General features: G+C 44.6%; 1 protein-coding gene across 5 annotated transcripts in view; it reads left to right on the forward strand.

The window, feature by feature from the left end:
• Nucleotides 1–25994, forward strand: part of FBXW10 (F-box and WD repeat domain containing 10) — a 35516-nt gene extending 9522 nt beyond the window's left edge. The window contains exons 6-14 of one of the 5 annotated variants that reach the window (XM_055101814.2): nucleotides 2533–2642; nucleotides 4846–5046; nucleotides 11295–11416; nucleotides 13275–13423; nucleotides 15192–15334; nucleotides 16581–16739; nucleotides 19070–19341; nucleotides 21792–21848; nucleotides 25122–25994. In XM_055101814.2, coding sequence (XP_054957789.2) covers nucleotides 2533–2642; nucleotides 4846–5046; nucleotides 11295–11416; nucleotides 13275–13423; nucleotides 15192–15334; nucleotides 16581–16739; nucleotides 19070–19341; nucleotides 21792–21848; nucleotides 25122–25945 — 2037 coding nt within the window. In that variant the 3' untranslated portion in view covers nucleotides 25946–25994. The remainder of the gene's footprint in view (nucleotides 1–2532; nucleotides 2643–4845; nucleotides 5047–11294; nucleotides 11417–13274; nucleotides 13424–15191; nucleotides 15335–16580; nucleotides 16740–19069; nucleotides 19342–21791; nucleotides 21849–25121) is intronic. The other 4 variants (XM_055101815.2, XM_055101816.2, XM_055101817.2 and 1 more) reach the window with 4 other exon arrangements.
• The last annotated feature ends 844 nt before the right edge of the window (nucleotides 25995–26838 follow it).

Genomic DNA, 26838 nt, shown 5'->3' on the forward strand with positions numbered 1-26838 from the left:
TGTTGACTGTCAAGCCACCCTTCACCTTTCTCTCCTTTTTCTTTAATTCTTACATGTGTAATTTAAGAAAAGGGGCCAGGCGCAGTGGCTCATGCCTGTAATCCCAGCACTTTGGGAGGCTGAGGCAGGTGGATCACCTGAGGTCAGGAGTTCAAGACCAACCTGGCCAACATGACAAAACCCTGTCTCTACTAAAAATATAGAAAATTAGCCAGGCATGGTGGTGCATGCCTATAATCCCAGCTACCCGGGAGGCTGAGGCAGAAGAATCACTTGAACCTAGGAGATGGAGGTTGTAGTGAGCCGAGATCACGCCACTGCACCACTCCAGCCTGGGCAAGAGAGTGAGACTCCATCTCAAAAAAAAAAAGAAAGAAAGAAAGAGAGAGAAAAGGGAGAGAAGCAGAGAAGCAGGTGAAACAGTATGGAGAACACGTGAAATAGCAAGACTAAGCAGTTACAGAGTCTCCTAGGAAAAGCGGAGGTGAGTGCTTCTCAGGGTGGTGAGTAATAGCATGAGTGTAAACTGTGTGCCTGATGCCCGCAGCTCTGCATACAGCATTTACTTGATTTCACCATAGATCAAGGAGGTGTTGCTCCCAGTTTATGGATGTGGAAATGAAGGATATGGTGTGAGAAAGTGGTCGAGGTCTCACAGTTGGGCAGTGGCAGAGCTGGAATTTAAACTCAGGTCTTTCCCTTCCCAATGACTCCACCATGTGGCTTCTTGGGCTCACAAAACTTAGGAGATGAGCAAGAGCCAATGAATTCTCACCTGGGTTGGGAGAATCCAGAGCAGCATTATTTAATTCAGGCTGGGATATGGAAAACTCCCTGGACACTGGAGGGGAGGCAGGTTGGCAGATTCTTCTGAGCAGAGATAGACTACATGGTTAAAGATTAAGAAGGAGAGGGAGCAGAGGAAAGAGGGCATCTGAGGAAGAGTCTAAAGGCATGGAGCAGAAGGCCAAGGTTTGGAAGGAGACTTCAGAGATGTCCCCAAGAGGACTCTCAGGTGCAAACATGATGCTGTGTTCTTCTTTGCCTTCAAGATAAATATATTCTGCTTTTTCTTCCTGCTAGTCTAATGGGACTGTTATTTCTGGCTATTTGAGGATAGAATATGGCAGGGAATATAAATGGAACTGAGAGTCTAGTTCAGTCATCTATGCCAGAATTTAGCACGTCTGGAATGCCAGAAGGTGTGTGATAGAGGAAGCAAAGGAGGGACGGAAGGAGGGAGGAAGAATGAAGGCAGGCAGGCAGGAAGGAAATAAAGAAAGACTGGGAAGCAAATGAAAGCGCCCCTGTCACGACTTGATAAAATTGATTTCCTTTCCCTGAATCCCAGATACCTTATCTGTAAAATAATGAGAACATTTTGTGGGGCAAGTGATCTACTTTGTAAGGCAGCTACAAGGACAAATGAAAGTTGCAGATGTATGAAAACTTTGAAATGCAAATGCAGGCTGGGCGTGGTGGCTCACACGTGTAATCCCAGCACTTTGGGAGGCTGAGGCAGGCAGATCACCTGAGGTCAGGAGTTCGAGACCAGCCTGGCCAATGTGGTGAAACTCCGTCGCTACTAAAAATACAAAAATTAGCCAGGCGTGGTGGCACATGCCTGTAATCCCCACTACTTAGGAGGCTGAGGCAGGAGAATTGCCTGAACTCGGGAGGCGGAGGTTGCAGTGAGCCAAGATCATGACATTGCACTCCAGCCTGGGTGAGAAGAGTGAAACTCCGTCTTAAAAAAATTGCGGCCGGGCCTGGTGGCTCATGCCTGTAATCCCAGCACTTTGGGAAGCCGAGGCAGGCAGATCACAAGGTCAAGAGATCGAGACCATCCTGGCTAACATGGTGAAACCCTGTCTCTACTAAAAATACAAAAATTAGCTGGGCATGGTGGTGCACGCTTGTAGTCCCAGTTACTCTGGAGGCTGAGGCAGGAGAATCACTTGAACCCAGGAGGGTGGAGGTTGCAGTGAGCTGAGATCGCACCACTACACTCCAGCCTGGCGACAGAGCGAGACTCTGTCTGAAAAAAAAAAAATGCAAATGCATAGCATAGCATGTGTAGCAGTAATTTCACAGTTGGCTTAAAATCCCCTGAGTGTGCTTTGTACTATCAGGTAGATGTAATATACATATGACGTTCCGACTTCTGTGAAATGGTCGGTCAAAGGGCACCTGTGACTTTATGTTGTGAGGATACCCTTTGTGAGCTGATTTTTGAAAAAGTTGTGTTATTGGTGACATTTGGAATTCAGCCTTGAAAGTTCATGGAATCAGGGCACATGGAAAATCAAAGAGATGAAAGAAGAATTAAGAACCTTGACCCAACATTTTGTAACTCATGGTTTCCTTTGGTGCTTGCTCACTGGCTGCTCCCTTCTCTGCAGAGCAGCAGCCTCAGCCTTCAGAGGAAGAATCCGTGAGCCCTGTGCCCTTACCAGGGAGACCCTAGGGGCTCTGGGACTGTGGGTATTTGAAGTTACCACTGAGCTTTAACTTCAAATATTCCCTTGTTAGAATGAGTACAACCTGTGGACTGCATACCAGAACGAGGAAACGCAGCAGGTCCTAATGGAGGAGAGAAATGTTTTCTGTGGGACCTACAATGTTCGCATTCTCTCTGACACGTAGGTACTGGGGTCAGAATCTGGGTCTCTAGGGATGCTTGAGTTACCCACACTGACATTTGGGATTTCCCTGACCTTTGTGTACATGGAAAGGCAAGCTCTCCTCACCTCAAGCTCCAGCCCTAAACTTGCACATGATCCCATGTAGACAATACCTGCTTCATTTTGCACCATTCTTGGCAGTGGGTAAAGGACACTTTCCCTTTCTAAATTTTGGGTATGCTGACCAACAACCTTTTGCACAAGTCACACATAAAATCTTTATTTTTTGAAATATCTTTATTTTGTTTTATTAATTTTAGAAATAATATACAGTTATTGGAAAAAATCTTTCAAATGCCAGAAAATGTATAGAGAAAGGCAAAGTTTTCCTGTAGTCTATCACCTAGCAATAACCACCATTAATATTGACGTCTACCCTTCTAGAATTCTTTTCTTTGCATACTTAGCACATATTTTAGTAGAAGTGGTGTTATATTACACATATTTCTGTAACCCAGCCCAGCAAAGTACTGTAGATATCTTCCCATGGTAAATATGACAATCGTATTTATAATTGCATACTCTGACATCATTTCAATATGCCGAGAGACAAAGGTCCTTTAATAAGCAACTTTCTGCCATATTTTAGGCCTAGGACTTCACTTTATATTCACAAGGTTTTGCAAAGTCCACTTCTACTTTATTTTTGGCCATGAATCTTATTAACAAATTGCATCTTGACAATAGAACAGTCGGTATGGGGAAGACAGAACAGATAAGATAGGGGAAAGGCAAAGCTGAGTTTTTATGCTTAGTGTGGTGATAACTGCTCTTTAGAAGAGATGGTGACTAGTTGAACTCTAGGTATGACAAACGGAATAAGGGCAAAAATATCAAGAATTGCTCCTTATATATATGTGTGTACATATACACACACATATATATATACACATATACACATATGTAAATGTATATATATGTGTGTACATATACACACATATATACACATATACACATATGTACATGTATATATATACATAAAATATATGTATATACACACACACATATATATGTAGTTTAAAGAACAATTATCACCATACTATCCGTATTTCTTTTTTCAGAGTGAACCTCATTCTGTCGTCCAGGCTGGGCTGCAGTGGTGCAATCTTGGCTCATTGTAACCTCCACTTCCTGGGCTCAAGCGATTCTCCTGCCTCAGTCTCCTAAGTAGCTGGGACTATAGGCACATGCCACCACGCCTGGCTAATTTCTGAATTTTTTTGTAGAGATGGGGTTTCGTTCTCTGGTCAGGTTGGTCTCAAAGCTCCTCATATTTAGAGTGACTATACATCCCTGTTTATTGGAACAATCCCTCTCTAGTCTGCAGTCCTAGTGTCATTAATAATAGTGTCCCCAGGTTGGGCGTGGTGGCTCATGCCTGTAACCCCAGAACTTCGGGAGGCTGAGGTAGGAGGATCGCTTGAGGCCAAGAGTTGGAGGTTACAGGGAGTTATTATTGCGCCCCTGTACTCCAGCCTGGGTGACAGAGCAAGACCTTGTCTCTAAAAATAAATAAATAGTGTCCCCTTTCACAATAAAAAACTCTCAGTTTGGACAATACATTATTTGGTCATCCTGTTCATACTTTACCTATTTGCTAATAATCCTATGATTGAAAGATTAATTCAACTCACCTAGTTTTATGGGACAATAAGCTCATTGTAAGTAAGGTCCTTATCTGATAATTATTTATATTTCCTGTGGTATCTACTAGCACAGGACTTTGAACCTAATATATGCTCACTGGATATTGATTAAGGGAAAAAACAAAAGAAAAGAAATACAGTGTGCACAGGACTTCCCAACTGTGTTCCTCTGATGTTTTCCAAGAAAAAAGGTTTCCATGATCAATTAAATCCGGGCAATGCCACATACTCCATTCTCTCTCTTGGGGATTTAGCATACATTTACGGAATTGTTAAAAAATTGCCTTGTGTCTCTAGTTTTTAAATTTAACGGAAATGGATTTTTGTCATCGTATGAAAGTGGGGATCCCTCAGGGCCTGTTAATTCTTGACCTTGCCTTCTGCTGCCTCCCTTGTTGAAAGGCCCTGGATTTTCCTTTACACCACTGCTGTAGGCAAAAGTCATGGGGCTAAGTCAGTCCCAGGAGGGACACTGACTCTTCTTTCATGGATAATCCTTTTCCCCTGGCACTCAGGTGGGATCAAAACCGAGTCATCCACTATTCCGGGGGAGATCTGATAGCTGTGTCATCTAATCGAAAGATCCATCTTCTGGACATCATACAAGTGAAAGCGATACCCGTTGAATTCCGAGGCCATGCTGGGAGTGTCCGGGCCCTCTTCCTGTGTGAGGAGGAAAACTTTCTCCTAAGCGGGAGCTATGACCTAAGTATCAGGTGAGGAGTCCAAAGGCATCATGATCCCTGTCCCACCTAGGGCCTAGAGGCAGCTCATGGAAGAAGTGTGCATGCTTCTTCTTTTTATATTTAACAGTTTTCCTAGAAGATACTGACTTCTAGAAGACCTTCAGCTTATTTTTTTTTTTTGGCAAGGAAAAAGTCAGGAATGTATATATTGCTTAAAATTTGAATGAGATGGATTTATAACAGTTATCAGATATATTTTCTAATTGATGACTGCAAATCAGAAAAATTTTCTTTATTAGCATTCTTAGAGGAAGAAATAATTTACATTTGTTCTTACAGACTCTTTCAGGGGAACGTGGTTTTTTATGGGTTTGAGACAGACTATAGAGGCAAAATAGTGCTTTAAAAACACATATGTGGCCAGGCGCGGTGGCTCACGCCTGTAATCCCAGCACTTTGGGAGGCTGAGGTGGGCGGGTCACGAGGTCAGGAGATCAAGACCATCCTGGCTAACATGGTGAAACCCCGTCTCTACTAAACAAAATACAAGAAATTAGCTGGGCGTGGTGGTGGGTGCCTGTAGTCCCAGCTACTCGGGACGCTGAGGCAGGAGAATGGTGTGAACCTGGGAGGTGGAGCTTGCAGTGAGCCGAGATGGTGCCATTACACTCCAGACTGGGCGACACAGCGAGACTCCATCTCAAAAAAAACCACATATGTATATTTTTAAACAATATAACAAACACTCATGCGTCCATTACTCAGGCCAAGAAATAAGATACCACCATTCCCTAACCCTCCCACTGTGCCCTTCTCTTCTTGCTTCTTCCTGCCAACCAGAGGTAATATTATTCTAATTTTATACTAATGATTCCCTTGCATTTCTTTATCATTTTTGCTTCCTTCTTATACATCTCCAGAAGTATTAGTTACTTGTGCCTGTTTTTGAACTCAATATAAAAAGAATCATATTTTAAAAATTTGTTGGTACCTCATTCTTACATGGAACTATGTTTTTGAGATTCACCTATATGATGCAGGTGGCAGTAATTAACTTATTTTCACTGAGATACTGTATTAAATTGGATGATTGTATCGTAACTCATTTATTTGTTTTTCTGTTGGTGGACATTTGCATTGTTTCTAGTTTTTTTTTTTTTTGAGATGGAGTCTCACTGTGTCGCCCAGGCTGGAGTGCAGTGGCGCCATGTTGGCTCACTGCAAGCTCCGCCTCCCAGGTTCACACCATTCTCTTGCCTCAGCCTCCCAAGTAGCTGAGACTACGGGGGCCCGCCACCACACCAGGCTATTTTTTTTTGTATTTTTTAGTAGAGAAGGGGTTTCCCCATGTTAGCCAGGATGGTCTCGATCTCCTGACCTCGTGATCCACCCGCCTTGGCCTCCTAAAGTACTGGGATTACAGGTGTGAGCCACCGCGCCCAGCCCTTGTTTCTAGTTTTTAATTATTTCAAAGAATGCTGCCAGAGACGGGTCTTGGATGTGTCCCCTGGTGCCCATGTGCACGAGTTTTTTAAAGGTATATTCTTAGTATGGGAATTTCTAGGAAGGAGTACTAAACTGTTTTCCAGTGTGGTTGTATTAATTTACATTCCCATTAGCAGCATATGAGAATATCTCTTCTTATATATTCTCACCAACACTTAATATTGACAGTCTAACAGTTTTGTCAATCTGATGGGTATTAAATGAAACCCACTGTGTTTTATTGGGGTTTAAATTTTAACTTTCCTGATTACTAATGAAGTTGAACACCTTTTCATATGTGTATTAGTCAGGGTCTCCAGAGAAACAGAACCAATACAATGTGTATATACATAGGAGATTTACTATAAAGTATTGACTTGTGTGATCAAGGTGGCTGGCAAGTCCAAAATCTGCAGTGTGGGGCCAGCAGGCTGGAGACCCAGGAGAGCCAACGGTGCAGATGAAGCCCAAAGGCCATCTGCCAGAGAATACCCTCTTGCCAGAACTATCTATTAACTGTGGTCATAGTATCTACATGAATTTTGTTGAACAAAAATTCTTAATATGGGCCAGGCGCGGTGGCTCACGCCTGTAAGCCCAGCACTTTGGGAGGCTGAGGCAGGTGGATCATCTGAGGTCGGGAGTTTGAGACCAGCCTGACTAACATGGAGAAACCCCATCTCTACTAAAAATACAAAATTAGCTGGGCATGGTGGCACATGCCTGTAATCTCAGCTACTCAGGAAGGCTGAGGCAGGAGAATCACTTGAACCTGGGAGGTGCCACTGCACTCCAGCCAGGGCAACAAGAGCGAAACTCGGTCTCAAAAAAAAAAAAAAAAATCTCAATATGAATGTAATAAAATATCAGTTTATCAGGGTTTTTTTTTTCCTCATTTCTGTGATTCTTCCCTCTTCTAGGTCACAGAGATATTTTCTAATATTTTCTTCTATCAACATTACAGTTTTATCTTTTGCATTCAGTTTTTTAATCTATTTGCAATTCAACCTTGTATGTGGCATTAGGTAGGGTTTCCATTTCATTTATTCATATTTAGATAAAGTGAGCAGTTTCTCCCCCACAGCAACTACTATATAACCTGCCACTTCCTCCATTGATTTGAGGTGCTATCTTTATCACATGGAAATTTCCCCTATGTGCATGAGAATGTCCCTGAGCTCTCTGATCTAGTCCACTGCCTTTCTGTTTTTAATCAAAATCCCCCTCCTTGAAAACTGTTTGTTTTGTTTTTAGGTATGCATTTGGAGAATGTTTTAAAATGTGATGGGGAGGGAAGTTCTACTTTTCACTTTTCTTTTTTTTTTTTTTTAAGACGGAGTCTCGCTCTCTCGCCCAGGCTAGAGTGCAGTGGCGCGATCTCAGCTCACTGCCAGCTCCGCCTTCCGTGATCATGCCATTCTCCTGCCTCAGCCTCCCGAGTAGCTGGGACTACAGGCACCTGCCACCACGCCTGGCTAATTTTTTTGTATTTTTAGTAGAGACAAGGTTTCTCTGTGCTAACCAGGATGGTCTCGATCTCCTGACCTCGTGATTTGCCCGCCTCGGCCTCCCAAAGTGCTGGAATTACAGGCATGAGCCACCGCGCCCGGCCTCACTTTTCTTTTTTATGTAACAGCTATAGTATATAAGTTTTGAGTTTTTGGAGTAAGTTTACCAACTTTCAATAAAACCTAACTAGACTTTTTATTTGGGTTGCATTGAATTTATAGATTAGTTTGGTAAACACACTCAATTAGATCATCTGTGTTCTTTCTTAGAGCCTTAAAGTTTTCTTCATAAAAGTCCTGTGTATTTTTACTTAATGCCTGTACACATTATAATTTTATTACTATTGTGAATGGTATCTTAATTTTGCTTATATTTTCAAATTAGTTATTGCTGGCATAGAGAAATGCAATTGATTTTTGTAAATTGATCTTGTGTCTGGCATCCTTGCCAAACTCTTTTATTAGTTGTAAAAGCATGTATGTTTCATAATTGGTTTTTCTTTTTCTTTTTTTTTTTTTTTTTTTGAGACGGAGTCTTGCTCTGTCGCCCAGGCTAGAGTGCAGTAGTGCGATCTCAGCTCACTGCCAGCTCCACCTCCTGGGTTCATGCCATTCTCCTTCCTCAGCCTCCCAAGTAGCTGGGACTACAGGCGCCCACCACCACGCCTGGCTAATTTTTTGTATTTTTAGTAGAGACGGGGTTTCACCGCATTAGCCAGGATGGTCTCGATCTCCTGACCTTGTGATCCACCCGCCTCGGCCTCCCAAAGTGCTGGGATTACTGGCGTGAGCTACTGCACCTGGCCAATAATTGGTTTTTCTATGTAGACAATCCTATCAACTGCAAATGACAATATATTATCTTTTTTTTTTTTTTTTTTTTTTTGAGATGGAGTCTCACTCTGTTGCCAGGCTGGAGTGCTGTGACACGATCTCGGCTCACTGTAACCTCCGACTCCCTGATTCAAAGGATTCCCCTGCCTCAGCCTCCCGAGTAGCTGGGACTACAGGCATGTGCCACCACGCCCGGCGGCTAATGTTTTTTTGTATTTTAGTAGAGACGAGGTTTCACTATGTTGGCCAGGATGGTCTCAATCTCCTGACCTCGTGATCTGCCCACCTCGGCCTACCAAAGTGCTGGAATTACAGGCATGAGCCACCACGCCCGGCCGACAATATATTATCTTCTTTTCTAATGCCTATACCACCTTTTGTTTTTCTTTTCTTCTGACTTTGCCTAGGCCTTCCAGTGCTGTGGCAGGCAGTAGCAGTGAGAGTGGGCATCTTCATCTTGTTCCCCTTCTGGAAGGGAATACATCTACAGTTTCTCCACTGAGCATAATACCTGCTGTTATGACTTTGGCTTATACCTTTTACTAAATCTGGAAAGTTCCTTCTTTTCCTATTTTTCTAAAAGTATTTATCAAATACCTTTTCTTGCATAAATTTAAAAAACCAACCTGAAGACATATACCACCATATTGCTAGAAACAGAAATTCAAAACATGCTTTCTTTCAGAGCACTGTGCCATCATTCAATGCACTGTGGCTGCATTGTAGGCTCTGAGAAACTGGTAAGGCTGCAAAACCCTTGGGAATATTAGAAGAAAAAGCTTTAACATATCCAAAAAACTACAAAGACATATTAATCGTTTTTATGTGCCAAGCCTCACAATAACTCTGTGAAGTAAGTACAATTTTTTTTTTTTTGAGACAGAGTCTCACTCTGTCGCCCAGGCTGGAGTGCAGTGGCGCCATCTCGGCTCACTGCAAGCTCCGCCTCCCAGGTTCACGCCATTCTCCTGCCTCAGCCTCCCGAGTAGCTGGGACTACAGGCACCTGCCACCACGCCCAGCTAATGTTTTGTATTTTTAGTAGAGACGGGGTTTCACCATGTTAGCCAGGATGGTCTCGATCTCCTGACCTCGTGATCTGCTTGCCTCAGCCTCCCAAAGTGCTGGGATTACAGGTGTGAGCCACCGTGCCCGGCTGTAAGTACAATTATTATTCTGTTTACAGATGAAGAAACTGAGGTAAGTGGTAGTTCAGTAATTTGCCCAGAATCACACAGCTAGTAAGTGATGGCCCTGGGAATGGACTTCAGGCAGCCTTCTCCAGAACCAGTATCTCAGCATTCTGCTTTGTCCTGTCTCAAAAGCAGCCTAGCTGAAGTGGAAGCATCAATGGCAGTTGAGAGACCTTGGGCAAGTGTTCTTGTTTAAAAACAGATAATTCATCTTTGCTCCCATCTATCTCTTAGATATGCTCCATATGTACATAAATATTTTGGATCTAAGTGATTGGTAAAGGATTCTGTTGCTTTTGTTTGCAGATCCACTGTACCATGTGGATTCTAAGTGCCATGGATTCTAAGGCTGGTGGTCATTCAGGACGCTTCTATCTAAAAACCACCTGACATTGATCAAGCATTTTGTACATGTTAGTCACTATTCCAGTGTTACCTCCACTGGTGCAGGGTTTCTCAACCTTGGCACTATTGCCATCTGGGGCTGGGAAATTCTTTACTGTAGGGCCTGCCCTGTGCAATGTAGGATGTTTAGCAGCATCTCTGGATTCTATGCACTAGATGCCAGTGGCACCTCCTTCCCTGCTTGTGACCACCAAAAATATCTCCAGATATTTCCAAATGGCCTATGGGGGTAGAAGTTACCCAAGATTGACAATCACTGTATTAGTCCATTTAATTCTTCACAAAAACCCTATGATGTAAATACTCTTTTTTTTTTTTTTTTTTTTTTTTTTTTGAGACAGAGTCTCGCTCTATTGGCAGGCTGGAGTGCAGTGGCACAATCTCAGCTCGCTGCAACCTCTGCCTGCCGGATTCAAGCAATTATCCTGCCTCAGCCTCCTGAGTAGCTGGGACTACAGGCGCACACCACCACGCCCAGCTAATTTTTGTATTTTAGTAGAGACAGGGTTTCACCATGTTGGCCAGTATGGTCTCAATCTCTTGATCTCATGATCTGCCTGCCTCAGCCTCCCAAAGTGCTGGGATTACAGGGGTGAGCCACTGTGCCTGACCAACGACTCTTATTATTATTTCCATTTTATCAATGAGGAAAGGAAACTTAACACAGAAATTAACTTCCTCAAAGTTACACCAAATAGGTGCTGCAGCTGGGATTCAAATCCAGGCCCCTGACTCTAAGCTGAACCATGAGAATCTGCTGCCTCCCAACTAACTACTTATCTACATGGGTTCTACGCAGTATGATCCTCTGGGCCCTCAGGAACTCTCACATTCTTTTGGCCTGATTCCTGCAGATACTGGGATCTGAAAAGTGGGGTTTGCACACGAATCTTCGGTGGTCACCAGGGGACTATCACTTGCATGGACTTGTGTAAGAACAGGCTCGTATCTGGAGGAAGAGATTGCCAGGTAAAAGGTGAGAAAGAAGTGCCTTAAATTTTCTAAGAAGTTTCCCCCGACCCACGGGTTACCAAAATGCTTTGTTTTGCTCATTTCTATAGGCAGGCAGTCATTTATTCTTTATCATCCATCCATCCATCCACCCACCCACCCATCCTTCCTTCCTTCCATCTATCAATCAATCCATCCATTCAACAACTGTCTGTAGAATACCTACAACAAGCTACACACTGAGCTAAGTGCTGAGGAGAAAAAAAAAATAGGATATGGCCCTTTAGATATAACTTTTTATTTCTTCAAAGGGCTCATTGTCTCCTAATGGAAGCAGATACATAAATATATAGTGGGGAATATAATAAGTCCATGAACAACAACGGCTGCCATTTACTGAGTACCAGTTTTGTGACAGATGCTTAACATACATTATTTAATCCTCACTAGAGCCCCATTGGTAATTTTATAAATGGGCCAAGATATATACATAAAATATAAGTGAAGGAAAGCATACTTACATAGTTAGGGCTAACCGAGCAGAAATGATTAAGCACATGGCCTCTGGATCCAGACTCCCTAGGTCCAAATCCCGGCTCTGCCACTCACCACCTGCAAGACTTGAGCAGGCAACCCAACTTCTCTATGCCTCAGTTTCCTCATCTGTGTAGTGGGGAATAATAATAGTACTTGTCTTGTGACGATGAGCATGTCACACACCTTGAGTCATCGCCGGCTGTTAGTGCCATGCAAGTGTCAACTCTGGTTGTTGTTATATTTTGTCTCAGGCCACTTGTCCTGTTGCCTGAGGAAGAAGGTGCTTTTGGGGAGCACCTTTGAAGGAGACTTTAATGTTTTCATTCCTGAATTCATAGAGATCACTTTCAACTTCTTCCTTTTCTTTTTTGAGATGGAGTCTTGCTCTGTGGCCAGGTTAGAGTGCAGTGGCACAATCTCGGCTCACTGCAACCTCTGCCTCCCGGGTTCAAGTGATTCTCCTGCCTCAGCCTCCCGAGTAGCTGGGACTACAGTCGCACGCCACCACGCCCAGCTAATTTTTTTTTTTTTTTTTTTTTTAGTAGAGACGGGGTTTCACCATATTGGCTAGGCTGGTCTCGATTTCCTGACCTGGTGATCCACCCGCCTTGGCCTCCCAAAGTGCTGGGATTATAAGCATGAGCCACTGGGCCCGGCATCAACTTCTTCATTTTAGAAAACCCTGTTCTGCCACCCACCCACCCACTCTCATCCCCACTACAAGATGCCAGGCAGTTGCTCTAACACAGTCTGTGTTGAAGCAGCAGTAAACCCACCCCTAGCTGTGACCATTTCTCCATAAAATTGAAAAGTCAGATTCAGAAGTATTTAAAAATGTAAGTGAGGGTAGATGACCTTCTTTCATTTTTGGGATAGAAGGTGTGGGTCAGGAAGACAACATCTGGGAAAAATGACAACACTACATGTATGCCATGATTTTCTTTTTTTTTTTTTTAATTTTACCTGCCCCTACTCAAGCTGTATGCCATGATTTTTATGAAATCTACTCGATAGCAAGCATTTTTCAGGCTTGAGGAATCAGCTGATTAGAGATGAGCTGTCTAGCACTTGGGCCTCAAGGCTAAGTTCCAGGGCCATAGCCAAGGTCTTCTGGATTGTGGGCTCCCTCAACCACCTGTATTCAGGGCGCTCTGTGCTGTGGGCACATGAGCGGTTGGTAAGCCTGCTCTGCGGAGGTGCTAGGCCACGGGAAGTCCTTCTAGAATCTGACTTGATGGGCTCAATGAGTCTTTGCTTCTGTGATGGAGAGCAGAACTCCACTGTAACCTTTCCTTTTCCCCCTTTTTCCCCACTCCCATGTCTTCCTCTCTCTCCCTCCTGTTCAGTATGGGATGTAGACACAGGGAAGTGCCTGAAGACGTTTAGACACAAAGACCCCATCTTGGCCACCAGGATCAATGATACCTACATTGTGAGCAGCTGTGAGCGAGGGCTGGTGAAAGTGTGGCACATTGCCATGGCCCAGTTGGTAAAGGTAAGTGGGCAGTGGGCTACCTTGGTGGAAAGGGCACTGGGGAGGAGATGGGTGGGCTCCCCCTACCTAGCTCCTCAGGTCATCCTAGAGCAACTGAGTATGGCCTTCAAGAAGGACAGTCCTGAAGCTCTAAAGGGGAAGGCCCCAAAGTGAGGCATTCAGAGTCTGTGGAGGGTAGGGGCTCCACCGCCCACATCATGACCCACGGTATCATGGGGTTGGTAGAAGAAGGCTGCATTCTGACTCAGCATGAGATATGGGCTCAGGGCCTTCTAACAGCAGTGGAGGTGAAGTACCTTTTTCTCCTCCAGAGTATTGCACTCTGTAGGGCCAGGCGCAGTGGCTCACACCTGTAATCCCAGCACTTTGGGAGGCCGAGGCAGGCGGATCATGAGGTCAGGAGTTCGAGACCAGCCTGACCAACATAGTGAAACCCTGTCTCTACTAAAAAAAAGAAAATACAAAAAATTAGCCGGGCATGGTGGTGGGCGCTTGTAACCTCAGCTACTTGGGAGGCTGAAGCAGGAAAATTGCTTGAACCAGGGAGGCAGACGTTGCAGTGAGCCGAGATCATGCGTCTCAAAAAAAAAAAAAAAAAAAAAAAAAAAAAAAAAAATTCTGGCATGGGGTGAGGGGATGAACAAAGCATTTTTTCCTAAGAAGAAAACACTGGGGGATGAACAGAGAATTTTTTTTCTCCATGCTCTCTAATGAAGAGAGAACATGGATGGTGTTGAAAGTGATTGGATGGTCATGAAACATATTCTTGCTGGATCTGAACCCCTAGCCTTAGCGGGTGGTGTTGATATATGATTTGCAGCAGGAACACAGGATCACAGTGAAAAGTGGCTGGCTTGGCCTGTGGAATTTCCCCACCAATCTTGTCACTATGGCCAATCCAGCGGTTGCAGGCACAGGGATGGCCCATGTGCACTCTGGGTTCTGGCAAGGAGCTGGGATGGCACACCTTACCTTCGTCCTTCTCACAGCAAAGGACAGTGATTTCTGGCCCTCTCTAGTGCTCCAAGAAGGTAGTGTCTGTCCCAAACACAGACCCACCAGGAGCAAGGCCCCACCCTGATCCCATTCCTCCTTAACCCGCGAGAGAGCTCTATGTGGAATGGACTCCATTGGCCTTCTTTTTTTCTTTTATTTTTTCTTTTCTTTCTTTCTTTCCTTTCTTTCTTCCTTCCCTTCCCTCCCCTCCCCTCCCCTCCCCTCCCCTCCCCTCCCCTCCCCTCCCCTCCCCTCCCCTCCCCTCCCCTCCCCTCCCTTCCCTTCCCTTCCCTTCCCTTTCCTTTCCTTTCCTCTTTCCTTTCCTTAGACAGAGTCTCGCTCTGTCACCAGGCTGGAGCACAGTGGTGAGATCTTGGCTCACTGCAACCTCCATCTCCCTGGTTCAAGCGATTCTCCTGCCTCAGCCACCCGAGTGGCTGGGATTACAGGTGTGTGCCACCACACCCAGCTAATTTTTGTATTTTTAGTAGAGACAGGGTTTCACCATGTTGGCCAGGATGGTCTCAATCTCCTGACCTTGTGATCCGCCCGCCTCGGCCTCCCAAAGTGCTGGGATTACAGGCATGAGCCACCGCGCCCGGCCTCCATTGGCCTTCTTAGAGCAAAAGCAGGATTAGCTCAGGTACCTACCGAGTGAATGGCAGTCACAGATTGGTGGGGGGTGGCTTTGAGATTCATCTGAAGAAGCCTCAGCTTTGGTTCTTGGAGGAGTCACAGTCTGAGTTGAAGACAGTGGTATCTTTTCTTGCAGACTCTCAATGGCCACGAGGGAGCCGTGAAATGCCTGTTCTTTGACCAGTGGCATCTCCTGTCAGGAAGCACTGATGGCCTGGTCATGGCCTGGAGCATGGTGGGGAAGTACGAGCGCTGCCTGATGGCCTTCAAGCATCCCAAGTAGGTGCCTGTGAAGCCCGGAGAGATGAACCTGGTGTCCTTCCCTTCCCCGTCATAGCCTAGACTGCAATCATTGGCAGACCTTCTGCTCCCTGTAGACATCGTGTTCTCTGCACCTCACCCTCTCTGCTTCCCTCCTCTTCTACCTGGGACCCATTTTTCCCCACCATCTTCTCTGTCTGACTGTTAACCTCTTCCACTCTCCCTTGTTTTCTTGTGAAGTAACTATAGAAACTGGGGGTTTTGAGAAGTTATTGAATTTTTTTTTTTTTTTTTTGAGACAGAGTCTCGCTCTGTTGCCAGGCTGGAGTGCAGTGGCGCAATCTTGGCTCACTGCAAGCTCTACCTCCTGGGTTCACGCTATTCTCCTGTCTCAGCCTTCTAAGTAGCTGGGACTACAGGCGCCCACCACCACACCCAGCTAATTTTTTGTATTTTTAGTAGAGATGGGGTTTCACGGTGTTAGCCAGGATGGTCTTAATCTCCTGACCTCATGATCCACCCGCCTCAGCCTCCCAAAGTGCTGGGATTACAGGCATGAGCCACCTTGCCCAGCCAATAATACTATTTTAGAAAGAATCAAAACATTAAATAATTCTCAGCATGACTATTGTATAAGTAAACGCTAGGAATCAAATTGCAAGAGACAAACATGATCATCTATATGTTAGATTAAAAAAAAGATTGTGACATCAGCCTTTTTGTTTTGTCATCTTGTGGCCCTGTGACCTAATTGCAGGGAAAGTAGCTGCAGAACGGGAAGAGGTATGTCTTGAGAGAAGCTCACGGTTTACTTCCACAATTATAAAATGACAGCAGGCCGGGCATGGTGGCGCACGCCTGTAATCCCAGCACTTTGGGAGGCCAAGGTAGGTGGATCACCTGAGGTCAGGATTTCATGACCAGCCTGACTAACATGGTGAAACCCCGTCTCTACTAAATACAAAAAAATTAGCCAGGCGTGGTGGCGCATCACTGTAATCCCAGCTACTTGGGAGACTGAGACAGGAGAATCGCTTGTATCTGGTAGGTGGAGGTTGCAGTGAGCCAAGATCGCACCGTTGCACTTCAGCCTGGGCAACAAGAGTGAAACTCCATCTCAAAAAAAAAAAAAGACAGCAAACACCATTTTGAGGCCAGTTATGGCCAGTGCCGCTCAATCACACACAAAATGCTCCCAACCTACAAACAAACCCAGGCATTTTACGAGAGGATGGGTACTGCCTGCTACTCTGTTCCCTTCCAGGGAGGTGCTCGACGTGTCCCTTCTCTTCCTCCGGGTCATCAGCGCCTGTGCAGATGGCAAGATCCGAATTTACAATTTCCTCAACGGGAACTGTATGAAGGTGATAAAAGCCAATGGCAGAGGCGATCCTGTGCTGTCCTTCTTTATTCAGGGCAACAGGTGGGTGGTAGGTGTGGAGGTCAGAACTGTGAGTGATTCTGTTGGATTTTTTTATTTTTTTCCTCCCCTGGGATACCAGCCCTGGATTTGCTGTCAGGAGGAGAGAGTGTGCAATGCCTCTCTACAATTTTGGCTGGGTGGAGCGATAGTCTTGTGGTGGGGACTATCAGGGCTTTGCACAAAACTTAGTAATCAGGAAGCAATCAACTGTTCATTTTGACTTTTTTTTTTTTTTTTTGAGACATAGTTTCACTGTGTCGCACAGGCTGGAGTGCAGTGATGTGATCTCGGCTCACTGCAACCTCCGCCTCCCGGGTTCAAGCAGTTCTCTGCCTCAGCCTCCCGAGTAGCTGGGATTACAGGCACCCACCAGTATGCCCGGCTAATTTTTAGTATTTTTAGTAGAGACGGGGTTTCACCATCTTGGCCAGGCTCACCTTGAACTCCCGACCTCGTGACCCACCCGTCACGGCCTCCCAAAGCGCTGGGATTACAGGTGTGAGCCACCGCGCCTGGCCTGTTTTGACTCTTAATTCATCCTAGGTGTTTGTGGGAATTGCAGTGGGTGCAACATAACGCTTCTGTAAGGACCACAGTTCTACCAATGTGCAGCCCCTGCTTGCTCTTTGATCATGCCTTTGGCTGCCTGAGAGCCCTATCAGCTATCTTTGATGCCTCACTTCTAATGCAAAGAGACATTATAGGAGAGTGGAGGATGGCAGCAGCAGGGGGTACAGTGGGGGAAAGCTGAGCTGGTGAGCTTACAAAACCAGTACCATGACTGACTGCATTGTATACAGTACTGTGCTTTATATATGCGTAGACTCAGGGTGCTATTATATGAAAATAACCAAATAGAACTAACCTGTAAATTCTACTTCAAGCTCACTTGAGACATCTCTTAATGTCCCTAAACCATATTGCCTTCCTTTTAGTGAAACTTTATTAGTATTATTTACCATCTTAAAGAGGGCAGCCTGGTAATAAGGCTCAATTAATGAACACTTTTCAGTCATGCTGCTAAAAAAAAAAACAAACAAAAACAAAACTCTGGCCATTTTTTACTCACAGCATCCAAAGAAAGGTGTTTTTCTTTCGACTTGAGTGAACATAAGTCTAAAAGGGATTTCTTATTGGAATGACACCCCGCATTCCATTCCAGCAGTTCCAGCCAAAACAAGTTACTTTTCTAGAGAGTTTATGCTGTTGGTTAAGGTCTTAACATTGCAGCCTTTTGAAGCAGAAAGAAACCTGTACAGAGTATTTTCATTTCTTGTTTATAGTTAAGGGAAGAGCACAGAAAGGGGAAAGCCGCTTGCTTGTAAAACTGGTGGGTTAGGGAGGCAGTGCTGCGGGGGCACAGGAAGGGGACAGGGAGGGCAAGTTCTGGAGCTCTTTGTCTATGGAGCATTAAAGTGGGGATCAGAGAAGTTAGAAATCATCTCACTTTATAAAGTATAGATGTTCTGTCTACATCTAGAGTGTGTGCAGAGACCCTGGAGTGACAGCATGGAGTGTGTGGTGTCTGTGGACGGTCTGTGAAGGAGAGGAGGCCTCCCCATTAGAGAGCTTTCCTCATTCCCAGCAGCAATAGTAATATTGGGTTTGGAAGCTGTGCTTAAAACAAACAAAGAAACAAAAACACTGAATTTCAAGACATCTGTGTGCAGAGTACCTTCTTGGCACCCTAGGTACGTGGCACTCACTCCAGAAACAGAAATTCATTTAAAAGCATTTTAACTTGAGGCCAGGCGCAGTGGCTCGTGCTTGTAATTCCAGCACTTTGGGAGGCCCAGGTGGGTGGATCATTGAGTCCCGGAGTTTGAGCCCAGCCTGGGCAACATGGCGAAACCCTGTCGCTACTAAAAACACAAAATGAGCTGGGCGTGGTGGTGCGTACCTGTAATCCCAGCTACTCAGGAGGCTGAGGCACGAGAATCGCTTGAACCCAGGAGGCGGAGGTTGCAGTGAGCTGAGATCATGCCACTGCACTCCAGCCTGGGTGACAGAGCGAGACTCCTTCTCAAAATAAAAAAATAAAAATAAAAAATAAAAAAGCATTTTGACTTGAGAAGTGAAACAATCGGAACATATGTGCCCCGATCATGTTTATTTTTTAAAGAAAAGAGTGACAAAGCTAACGACTCCTGCTGCATGGCCTGGTAACTTTCACCACTCTCCACCCTCCAGCTGCCTACACTACTAGTCTGTTTGGTCATCACCTGGGCACTGTTCCTTTAGTCTAAAGACCAGGTGGGATGGTAACTGCAGCGCATCTTTCGGTGGCCTCCACACTCCTTTTGTGGACAACCCTGTTGTTTCGGTTCCAGGATGGTGGTCAACACAGAGAGCAATGTTCTCATGTTCCAGTTTGAGCACATAACGTGGCAGTATGCCGTGGAAAAAACGAAACAAAAGAAGAATAAGGAGAAAGAGGAGGAAAAAGAAGAAAATAGTCTCATGGAAATTCTCTCTAAGTGTAATATTCAGGTTCACAGCCCAAGAGAGTCTGTATCCAGTAAACAAACTGTGATCCAAGAGCTCCTACCAGGCAAACCTCCCAAGTCCCGAGTACTCCTGAAGCCGGCCAAGTTCTCTTCAGGTAAAAAACTGAAATACCAGCAAGTTCAGTGATAACCCACAGAGCAGGTCGGGGTTTGGTGGGGGTGGTGGGAGACGGGGAAGACTGGTTCGTTTGTGGAATATTTTGGCCAGTGGTTTCCTGAGGATATAAATCCTAACCCTCCAGGAAGGTAGGAGCCATTCTCTCTGATCCACCAAACAATTTATCAGCCAGTTAAAGGGAACATTCTGGTTTGCAAAAGCTAGATTTTCTTTCTTTCTTTCTTTCTTTCTTTTTTTTGAGATGGAGTTTCGCTCTTGTTGCCCAGGCTGGAGTGCAATGGCACAATCTCAGCTCACCGCAACCTCCACCTCCCAGGTTCAAGCGATTCTCCTGCCTCAGCCTCCTGAGTAGCTGGGATTACAGGCATGCACCACCACGACTGGCTAATTTTGTATTTTTTTTTAGTAGAGATGGGCTTTCTCCATGTTGATCAGGCTGGTCTCAAACTCCCGACCTCAGGTGATCCTCCCGGCTTGGCTTCCCAAAGTGCTGGGATTACAGGTGTGGGCCACCATGCCCGGCCTGCAAGAGCTAGATTTTCAAACTTATAAGAATCTTTGCACAGTAGATAAGACTAGCCTTAATACTTACCACTGAAACAAAAAGCAAGCAACCAATACCCCCACCCCCCAAATTCAAAACATATATTACATAACTATTTCTTCAAGACAGAGACAGAAGTTGTTACAAGCAGAAAAATGATCTGTGCAGAATGTATTGTTTTTAGACCTGAGAGATAATGTTTGTAGCTGGAAAATCTTACGTATAAAGCAGGTGTGTGTGTGTTTGTGTGTGTGTATGTAGGTGGGGGTGCAGGCATGGCCAATGCCATTTATAAGACATCCAAATAATACATTATGTGTGGGTTAGAGTAGCAAGACTCCTTCCTTTTACCAGCCCTATATTTGGCATGTGAAATTGGATCCATAGATCTATAGAGAACAATGATAAATCACCCCCAAGCATATCACACTACAAATAGTCAGCTATCTCTTGAGAGGAGGGAACTGAGAGTGTTAGCTAATGCTTAACAGTAGGAAAAGTGGGTGGGAGGGGGAATCAGGATGGGATCTAGGCCTTAGAATTGCCAACCTAAAATAATCAAAAGATTCAGGATCTAGCTAAAAGAGTTTACCCGAGTGCAAAGTTTGAGGGCAGCATCCAGGGACACAGGGACACCAAAGACTAGTGACCAGTGTTCCTGGAGTGGGGAAAAGTGAAGATCCTTTAAATAGACAAAAACAGAGGTGCTGAACAGAATTCAGTTTTCCATACAAAGGCTAACATACAGATGTAAGACTAGATCGGCTACTATTGATTACACTCTAATGGTTGCTTAGCATTCTGCTGTAAAGAGGTGACAATCACAAGGGGAGTTGCTTAACATTCTGCTGTAAAGAGGTGACAATCACAAGGGGAGTTGCTTAACATTCTGCTGTAAAGAGGTGACAATCACAAGGGTGTCTATCTCCACATCATTTAGTCTCGGTTTCAATGAAGAATAGAGAGTCTGGTTAATGGAAAAGACCTCAGCACAAAGGTCTGGAAGGAATGGTCACGCACCAGAGCAGGAAAACAGCTGCGCTATGTGACTCAGTTTCCAGGGTTTCACTTTTCCCTGTCACATACGTCAGTTTAGAAGGTTGTTACACTCTCTTTACTTTTCGCAGACTCCAGGTAACTACTTGGTTTCATACGACAATAAACAATATGGTGTTTGGTAGAAAAATACAGTTAGATGGAAGGGATAAGTTCCAGCGTTTGGTTGCACGGTAGGATGACTACAATTAACAATAATGTATAGCCGGGCGCAGTGACTCATGCCTGTAATCCCAGCACTTTGGGAGGCTGAGGCGGGTGGATCACCTGAGGTCGGGAGTTTGAGACCAGCCTGACAAACATGGAGAAACCCCGTCTCTACTAAAAATACAAAAAAATTAGCCGGTGTGGTGGCGCATGCCTGTAATTCCAGCACTTTGGGAGGCTGAGGCAGGAGAATCACGTGAACCCAGGAGATGGAGGTTGCGGTGAGCCGAGATCGTGCCATTGCACTCCAGTCTGGGCAACAAGAGCGAAACTGCATCTCAAAAACAAACAAACAAATAAACAAAAAACTAATAATGTATTGTATATTTCAAAATAGCTAGAGGAGAAGATTTGGAATGTTCCCAACACAAAGAGATGATAAATGTTTAAGATGATGGATATCCTAATTATCTTGATCTGATCATTACACATTTTATGCATGTATCAAAATATCACATGTACTCCATAATTATGTATAATTATGTACCCATAAAAAACAAGATAGTGATATTTTGTATAAAAATCAGTCCAATTATCAGCCCCATTATCATTGATTATATTACTTTATGCCCTAATCGAAGTATATAATGACTACAGCTTCTTCCTCAATCTCAATTTAGCAGTGTTAATAGAGGAACTTCAAAGTCAAGGAAAGTCAAAATCACCCCGAAGAGATGGTAAGAAGAGAGTTTATTCTGTTCATAAGGGAACAAGTGGCATGGATGGTGGGCAGGAGAATTTGGAAGCAAAATCCACAGCAGGAGATAAGACAAAAAGTCATACTTAATTCTGAATTAGTGGCAAGATCCAAACTCTTTCTCTCACTCTAGTTTCGTATTGTTTTCCAGCAGGCCACTACCTTTGCTTGTCTTTGAGAAACTAGAATGAATACAATGCCTGGCTTCTCCCAAGAGTGACTGGTTTTCCTTAATTGTCCCTTTTCTGACTTGAGGCCACAGAGGGAGAACCTTCCTAAGGTTTGCGTTTCCAGTTTTTGGCTGACCGCCTGCCTCTGTTCCCTGCCAGCTTCCTCACTTCTTGGACTGTTATGTCATCAATCTGAGAAATGGGCACAATAAAAGAGAGAAGAGGCAGTTGAGGCTGGTTTCAGAGAGAATTTTAAGAGACTTCATTAGGAAGAAGAGAGATTTGGGGCAGGTGCTATATATGTGAGATAAAGAGATAAGGGAGAGAGATGGGGATGCACCTTTTAAGAAGTGTTGCTAGGATGGGCATAGTGGCTCACGCCTGTAATTCCAGTGCTTTGGGAGACCAAGGTGGGAGGATTCCTTAAGGCCAAGAGTCTGAGACCAGCCTGGGCCACTTAGCAAGACCCTTGTCCCTACCAAAAATTCAAAAAATTGGCCAGATATGGTAGCGCGCACCTCCTAGCTACTCAGGAAGCTGAGGCGGGAGGATCCTGTGAGTCCAGGAGCTTGACGTTACAGTGAGCTATGATTGCACCACTGGGTGACAGTGAGACCTTGCCTCTTAAAGAAAAGAAAAAAAAAAAGTGGCCGGGCGCGGTGGCTCACACCTGTAATCCCAGTAGTTTAGGAGGTGGAGACGGGCGGATTGCCTGAGGTGAGGAGGTCGAGACCAGTCTGGCCAACATGGTGAAACCCCATCTCTACTAAAAGTATAAAAAAATTAGCTGGGCAGGGTGGCATGTGCCTGTAATCCCAGCTACCTGGGAGGCTGGGGCAGGGGAATTGCTTGAACCAGAGACGGGTGGGGGTTGCAGTGAGCTGAGATCGTGCCACTGCAACTCTAGCCTGGGTGACAGAGCAAGACTCCGTTTAAAAAAAAAAAAGTTTCTGGACATCATGACTCATGACTGGGATGTCCCTTTGTTATTTTTTAAGGACATTGGTAAAAATTTAAAATGTCTTTCAAATATTTTTGGCTAGTATAGTAGTGTTTCTTTGGAACAAACTCTGTGCAGAGACTGGTTTCAAGTTGATGGGAAAACAATTATTTTATGAGGGCTGCGCTAACAATGGGCATCCTTGTATATACCTATGTCAGTGTACCTGTACAGGTATACCTGAAGGGTAAAGTCCTACGAGTGAAATTGCTAAGCCAAAGGATAAGTGCATTCAAAAACTAGAAAGATATTGCCAAGGTTGTCCTGAAAAATACTGTATCAATTTACACTCCTACTCGCAATGTATGAGAGACCCCACTGCATTTGTGCCAACTCTGGGTGTTAGCTGGCATTTTGTACTTGCTTGTATAAGTAAAAATGGGGTCCGCATTTTCTTCTAGGTTGACCATTAACAAACTAAATGTCCATCAATGGGCAATGGCTAAGTAATAAAAAAATCTATTGTATGGAATATTATATACAGCTAAAAATTGTATGATGAGGATCTGTATATACTAACTTGGAAAGAGATCCACAATACGTTATCATTTGAAAAAAGACAAATTAATAAACAATGAGCTCATCACAATTCCTTTTTTTATAAAAGGAGAAAAATTCTCTTTTTGAGTTTGCAAGGAGAATAGAGAAGATTTTGACATCTTGATTTCACTCAGTTTTTTTTTTTTTTTTTGAGATGGAGTCTCACTCTGTTGCCCAGGCTGGAGTGCAGTGGCGTGATCTCGGCTCACCGCAACCTCTGCCTCCTGAGTTCAAGCGATTCTCCCGCCTCAGCCTCCTGAGTAGCTAGGATTACAGGCGCCTGCCACCACGCCCGGCTAATTTTTTTGTACTTTTAGTAGAGACGGGGTTTCTCCATGTTGGTCAGGCTGGTCTCAAACTCCCGACCTCAGGTGATCTACCCACCTAGGCCTCCCAAAGTGCTGGGATTACAGGCATGAGCCACCGCACCCAGCCTGAAGACAGGTTTTATTCTGGGCAACATTCAAGATTATTTGGAGTCAAATTTGATTAATAAGGTAAAGATCAAATTTTGCAATATAATTATTGTTGAAAAATACAGTTATGCTACTATAAATTTATAAGATCTGCATTGTGTGAATCATAAATGAGATGTGAAGGTCATTCCCAACTTCACATTTTCTTTTTTTTTGAGACGGAGTCTTGCTCTGTCGCCCAGGCTGGAGTGCAGTGGCACGATCTTGGCTTACTGCAAGCTCTGCCTCCTGGGTTCATGCCATTCTCCTGCCTCAGCCTCCCGAGTAGCTGGGACTACAGGTGCCCGCCGCCATGCCCGGCTAATTTTTTGTATTTTTAGTAGAGACGGGGTTTCACCGTGTTAGCCAGGATGGTCTGGATCTCCTGAACTCGTGATCCACCCGCCTGGGTCTCCCAAAGTGCGGGGATTACAGGCGTGAGCCACCGCGCCCGGCCTCAACTTCACATTTTCAAAAATATGTGTAGCATTGAAATCACATCTGTTGCATTCAAAATATGCTCACTTAGAGGCTAATATACTCTTTACTCAATACTAGCATTTTATTAAAAACTTGTTTTATTGGCCGGCTGCGGTGGCTCACGCCTGTAATCCCAGCACTTTGGGAGGCCGAGGCGGGCGGATCACGAGGTCAGGAGATCGAGACCATCCTGGCTAACACGGTGAAACCCTGTCTCTACTAAAAAAAATACAAAAAATTAGCCGGGCATGGTGGTGGACGCCTGTAGTCTCAGCTACTTGGGAGGCTGAGGCAGGAGAACGGTGTGAACCCGGAAGGCAGAGCTTGCAGTGAGCAGAGATCATGCCACTGCACTCCAGCCTGGGTGACAGAGCGAGACTCCGTCTCAAAAACAAAAACAAACAAACAAAAAATTTGTTTTATTAAATTGTTTCTAGTATCAGCATTTCTAATAGCACTCAGGGTGCCTGCCTGTATGATGGCATACCTGTTGGGCAACAAAGACCTCAACGTGCTTCGAAGTTTGAATGCCCAAGTACTTAATGCATACGTACTTAAAATTTTTCATAGAACGCCGATTTTTTAAAATTTTCTTTTTTTTGAAAAAGCAGATGATGTGGAGAAAGCACAAAAACAAGGACAATTGGAAACTCCTGGAAAACTGCCCAGTCACCCAAAGAAAAAGTCTTGGAAAATCCCTATGTCACCTGACCAATTCCTCCTGACTGTTTGCGCCCTGCAGCAAGCCCATAATTCCGGGGAATTTGCCTATCCCTGTAGGCCCCAAACAGAAATTACTGATGTCTGGGGACCTTCAATTTCATACCCAAGGAAGGTCTTGAATTTCAAAGGAAAATCAATCCAACGTGCAGTTGATCGGTTGAGATTGAGCAATCCTCCTATAGATGTGAAACGAACCAGTATTCCCCTTGAAATCCAGAAACTGCAGCCCAACTTGAAGATCTCTTTGCACAGTCCTAGAGTCCAGTCCACCATACCCCAGCCCATGATTATCCGCTCCAGGTTCTCTGGCAGCTTAAAGGGTGGAGACCAAGTGACCAGTTCAATTGAAAGGGCTGTGTGCAGTACGGGTCCCCTGACTAGTATGCAGGTCATTAAACCAAACCGCATGCTAGCTCCACAAGTGGGCACAGCCACCCTGTCTCTTAAGAAAGAACGGCCTCGCATCTATACAGCCCTTGATCCTTTTAGAGTGAACACTGAGTTCGTGCTGTTGACCGTGAAGGAGGAGAAGGAGCACCAGGAAGCCAAGATGAAGGAATATCAGGCCAGGGAGTCCACTGGAGTGGTTGATCCAGGAAAAGCCAGCAAAGCTGCATGGATCAGGAAGATCAAAGGCCTGCCTATTGATAATTTCACGAAGCAAGGGAAAACAGCGGCCCCTGAACTTGGACAAAATGTATTTATCTAAACCAGACTTGGGAAATTACAATGTTTTACAATAAACAGAAAGCCAAGCAGATGTTGCTATTTGGCCTTTTTTTTTTTGACTGTTTCTTCCTGGTAATTAATGTGGGAACTCCCAATCATCTTCCTCTGAGCCAAATATTTGATATCATCAAAATAAGAAAACAGAAGGAGGTTGGGCGAGATTAGCATCTGTAGTCCCACTGAAAACAATTTAGTGAGCATTAGGAAAGCCCAGTTTCGTTGATGGGGGATGGGGAGATGATCACTGGAAATTAGATACCATTCATCACTACCAATTTAGTGCTATTAGTTCTTCTGGCAAATGAAGTTATGGGATTATATCAGGGTAATGCATTGGAGTTTTCCGGTATTTTTGCACAGAAGCCTGATGAAACCCATTAAGAATTTAAAAGGGGAAGCCCTCAGTGGGGTTGACCTGTTGCATCTGACAACATTGAGCTTTTCCTTCTCAGGGCTAACTCCTAAGGAAGAGAATTAGCATATTTATCCTCTGTACAAAGAGGGCCAGTAACATCAAGTGCATTGAGGTTTCTGCTTAAACCTTTGGACTATGGTGCAGGGACCAGGTAATTTAGAAGAGTGCAGCCCACTACAAGAGCTATGGCCCATTAGAAAGTTCAAGCCTTGACCAGGTGCGGTGGCTCACGCCTGTAGTCCCAGCACTTTGGGAGACTGAGGCGGGTGGCTCACCTGAGATCAGGAGTTTGATACCAGCCTGACCATCGTGGTGAAACCTCGTTTCTACTAAAAATACAAAATTAGCTTTAAAAATTAGCTATTAAAAATTAAAAGATGATAATGAATTCAAACACAATGCCTTAAAAAACCAAAAACTACGAAAAACAACACAAAACTCCACAGCACTGAGTGGAC

This window comes from Pan paniscus, chromosome 19 (assembly GCF_029289425.2).
Source record: "Pan paniscus chromosome 19, NHGRI_mPanPan1-v2.0_pri, whole genome shotgun sequence".
Classification (NCBI taxonomy): domain Eukaryota; kingdom Metazoa; phylum Chordata; class Mammalia; order Primates; family Hominidae; genus Pan; species Pan paniscus.